At 43.5% G+C, this 4,634-nt stretch overlaps 1 protein-coding gene across 1 annotated transcript in view; it reads left to right on the plus strand.

Annotated features, from left to right (window-relative positions):
- rabep2 (rabaptin, RAB GTPase binding effector protein 2) overlaps window positions 1-3,734 on the plus strand; it is a 17,510-nt gene extending 13,776 nt beyond the window's left edge. Inside the window, exons 10-11 of the mRNA XM_080447575.1 lie at window positions 465-581; window positions 1,231-3,734. Of these exons, the coding sequence (XP_080303701.1) occupies window positions 465-581; window positions 1,231-1,335 (222 nt within the window). The 3' untranslated portion in view covers window positions 1,336-3,734. The remainder of the gene's footprint in view (window positions 1-464; window positions 582-1,230) is intronic.
- The last annotated feature ends 900 nt before the right edge of the window (window positions 3,735-4,634 follow it).

Genomic DNA, 4,634 nt, shown 5'->3' on the forward strand with positions numbered 1-4,634 from the left:
AAAAGTAGCAGATCCGCAAGCTCAAAGCGCGTAGCTTCGCGCCACATTCCGATCTTGCAGATCTTCTACTTTTGATGCTTTTGTGTGACGCTGTAGTCCAGTATTCAACCCCCAGGCAGCCTCAGTAAGGAGCTGCTGGGCGCTGGCGTTTTTTTCTGCCTTTTTTTCTCTCTCGTTTTTTTTCCATTAGAGGTAGTATTAAATGGCGTTTTCTCAAATCACCTCGCGGGCCAGATTTGACGACGTCGCGGGCCAGAAACGGCCCGCGAAACACCAGTTTTACATCGCTGCTGTAGTGTGATCAAGTAGGACGTTAATTTACAAGAGAAAAAAAACACAAAAAGTTAGAATATGAAGTTAAGAGGTTTCTGTCCAGAACCCGCAACGATATAGTGTGGTGTTTCTCCAGACATCGTGGACTGAACATGTCTGGAACCACATGGTTGTGTTTTTGATGATGTCAGGTGGGACTGCAGCGGCAGTGTCTGGAGCTGCGGAGCCAGGGGATCAGCCTGCGTTCCCAGATGGAAACCAGCCACACCGTGCAGAGGGACTTTGTCCAGCTCTCCCAGTCACTACAGGTAGGTACCGGCAGGTAGACCAGTGGGGTCCCCACATGATTTTAGGGTGGTGGGGGGATTAAAGTGACAATTTAAGGACTTTTAAGTCCTAAAAAAAACATTTTAATACCTAAAAAAATAAAATGAAAAAATACCATTACTGCATCAAAAGTCATCGACAAACTATACTATAAAAACTGGTCAAACATTGGCCAAATTGTCAAATAATATAAGAAAGAGGTATAAATTATGAAAATAGCTGATCTACAAGCGTTGTGAGCTTGTAGATCGGCTATTTTCACAATATTTATCTGTGGAACCGAGTCATATTAAATGTAATTCCTCAACTTCTACAATGCTAAGTGCTTATCAGGGTGGGGGGTCCACAGTTCCGGTCGCAGCCTGAAAAGGTTGAGAACCACTGCATTAGGCCATGGACCTCCATTTGCTACCTTTTCTTTCATCTCTAGGATCCCAATCTACGTTGTAAAATCCTCAGTGTTTATTTGAACTATTTATCGCTATTTGACATATAGAGTAGCAGGGTTTAGGTGGTTAAAGAGGAGCAAGATTTTTTCTCCTCTCTCTTCCTCGTTTCATCTCCTCACTCTTCCATGTCCTTCCTCCCGCCCTGCATGCCTCCTTCCCTTCTCCACCTGTGCCTTTTCAGGTGAAATTGGAACGGATCCGCCAGGCCGAGAGTCTCGATCACGTCAAGGAGATCCTGGGGGAGGGGCCTAGTGAAGACAGCTCCCCGCCCAACGACGCCACATGAGCCAATCGGAACGCCCGCCGCAAAACACCAAAGCAACGCAACAAGACGGAAGCCTTCCAAGAATGACCAATAGGAGGCCACAGGGCAACAGGGCATAACGGGCAGTCTGGTAGAACGGTGGTTTTCAAGGTGGCGGTCCCCCCCCAGGGGTCCTCGTGGGCTTCACAGGGGGTCCCCCAGCCAAATGATTGTTAGTTAGAAGAAGAAGAACCGAATGGACCTTTATCGCTCTGTAACTCTGAGACCGTACAAATGAAAACCAAGCGGGTCCATTTGGTTCCATTTGTACACTCTCGGAGTTATAGGGTTATCCTAATGTACAGTGTACCAAACTGGAGGTCCTTTTGAGAACCACTGTAGCAAAATGACTGCCGGGGTTATCAATGACGTCAGTCCTACCAGTGTTTCTATTGTGACTTGGGAATAGTTCTACTTGTTGGTAAACAGGGTTATATCGTTGCCGTCGGGCAGAAACCTCTCATCTCCATATTCTAACTTCTTGTGTTCTTTCATAAATGAATGCCCTACTTGATCACACTACAGCGTCACACAAAAGCATCTAAAGTAGCAGATCTACAAGCTCGAAAGCGCTTTGAGCTTGTAGATCTGCTACTTTTGCCATTTTTTTTTAAAACCCTGAAAAGTAACAGTTTTGGACATATGAGGTTTCCACCCGACAGAGACGATATATTGCTGTTTGATATCATGACCAAACGGTTGCTTTAGGACCAAATCGATCTGTTCGAGACTGTTGTGTAACTTGAATAATATGTCTATGACACTGTATATGAGATGCTGAGATAGCCTCACATTCACTCCCCTTTTGTCTTAAATGAAATAATATGCATTTACACATGTCTATTTCTTTTTACATGTATATATCAATAACATGTATGAGAGACATCACACCAGCAAAACACTCTACTGAAAAACTAGCCTCTATGTGCACAGTGTCAGTGCCTAATACGCTACTACAACAACAACATTTTCCCCCTGTGCAATAATATGTTGCGTGGGTTTTGTGACCAAATACAAGGCAGTTTGTAAGAACGTTGGCCACTCTGTATCAAGGCCACCTGTGATACTTTTTCAGACACCATATATTAACGAAAGAAAAGTTCTGAACCACCATGTGAGAATGGAGAGAGCTGGAGACGATATTCATGGAGTCACACAGATGGCTGACAAATTAAAGGAAAAACCTGAATGGGTCAGAGAGAACAGTGCGTTGACAACTACATAGAGAGGGATGTTATGGTATGGCTGTACAGTGCGTAAACCTCCATGGATTTAAAGTTCTCAGTCGACTGTCGACTGATTTCAGTCATTTGGGTTCCATAGAAGCCAGCATGTCTTCTATGGAAGCATGTTTGCACAGCAAAAATAGTCTACTCTACAAGCAGACGCATCGAGAGCTTGTAGATACTATTTTGGGTTATTTCGTTTTTTAAAGATGAAACCATTTGAAGTGGTTAAACTAGCAATATGTTTAGAAGCATCTTCCATAAAACCCTAACGGTTACAGATATTTAATATAAAAGCAACGGTTAAAGCCTCTGTCAGTCTGTGATTTCTTCACCTGGTTGGCAGTATGTAGAACAGCAGCACCAATTTTACTAAAACATAATTTTACATATTGTGTTAATTGTTTAGGAATCAGTGCTAATGGGTGGGTGGGCTCCTTTCACACTGATTCACAAATCACACATTAGGACTTGGCCATACAAAATGTTATCAGTCGTGTGAGATTGAGTTCAGGTGTGAAAAAAACATAGGCACTGGTCTAAAAGTGATGTGGTCAGATGAGACGCCGTATTCTCGGTCTTGACAAGTGGGCGAGTGCATGTGTAGTGTACACCAGGAGACTGGTACAGGCTTCAATGTTAAAACGTTTGACCAACGTGTTACACAGTGCCACCAACAGTGCCGCCAACATCGTCACCACACCAAAACGAGGGGATATGATTTGTTATAACGGTGTCCTATCCCTCCACTGTTCCACAGGCTGAGAATATATGTCAAGGTGCTGAAGCTGTTCTGGTGGCTTTTGGTTTTTCCTTTATATTAATATGTCATCCATCTGTACTGACTGTATTTCTAGAAGTACAGTGGAACCAAACTTGGGTCATAGATAGTAATAGTCATCATAATCTACATACCTGTATATATAATATATTAAAAAATCTCTTTATTTCAGCTCAGAAGCATTAAAGGTTTTCCTGTTTTTAACGAGAACTGAGGTGTTTTAGCCTTTAGACATCAAACAACTTTGTGATGGTGGATTGGGAAAGAAGTGACTCTTAAAAATATGAAGGAATGTGAATATGAACTGAAAAACCACACTTTGTTGGTTGTTTTCTTCATGTGTTGTGTACAATAAACACATGGAGGTGCAAAACCTGCCCATACCAACATCTCCTGTTCTCTGGCTTCTCTGTTCCTGAGTAGGTTTGGGATCCGGAACCAACAGGAACTGGAATCGGTTCCATCGCATTTGGAACATGCTCTGACATCACGCTGTCAGAGCTGGTACTGTTTGTGGACTTCACCGGTGGTTCTCAAACTTTAACATTTCATTCAAGGACCACCAGAGTGTACAAATGGAACCAATGGTCCATGTGGTTCTATTTATACACTGTCAGAGTTACAGACCTGTAAGGGTCCATTTGGAAGCCCCTATAGCAGGGGTGGGCAACTTTGATGATGGAGAGGGCCACTATATTTCCACACACACTCCAGAGGGTCACATTGCATATACGCGTCGCAGTGCAATGTGTTTTGAGCTTGCAGATCTGCTGTTTTTAAAATTTTACATCTTTGAATTGGAATCCATTTTTATTTAATTTCCAGTTGCCAAATTTAGATTCTGTATATCATCAGTTTATAGTGTACAATTCGTTTCCTGCATAATATTTTTGCCTGTCATAAAAACATCTACCTTCATATGTAGCTATTAGTGTATATGTCACAGGTAAATTGGCATTCCAGGTAAATTGGAAGGGGAGCGCTTGTTTTTAGGCGCAGGGCTGCGAGGCGGGGCTTTGAAGTGAGTATGACAACAACATTGCAACCAGGAAGCCTCAGTGGCGCACTTCGATAATCATTGGACTCCCCATCCACTAGCACTGAGAGTCTGGGTTTGACTCCCGCTTGGGACATTACTTTTTCAAACAACCGCGGACTACTTTTTTCGCCGATAAAGTATAGTTTTGGACCATGACGGAGGCGCGCCGACTCAGCAGACCTTGAGGCCAAGGAGTCGCGCCCGAGCGCGAGTGCCCGCGACGACCGGCCGATGG

Source organism: Gymnoscopelus braueri (assembly GCF_963280865.1).
Source record: "Gymnoscopelus braueri genome assembly, chromosome: 13".
NCBI classification, from domain to species: domain Eukaryota; kingdom Metazoa; phylum Chordata; class Actinopteri; order Myctophiformes; family Myctophidae; genus Gymnoscopelus; species Gymnoscopelus braueri.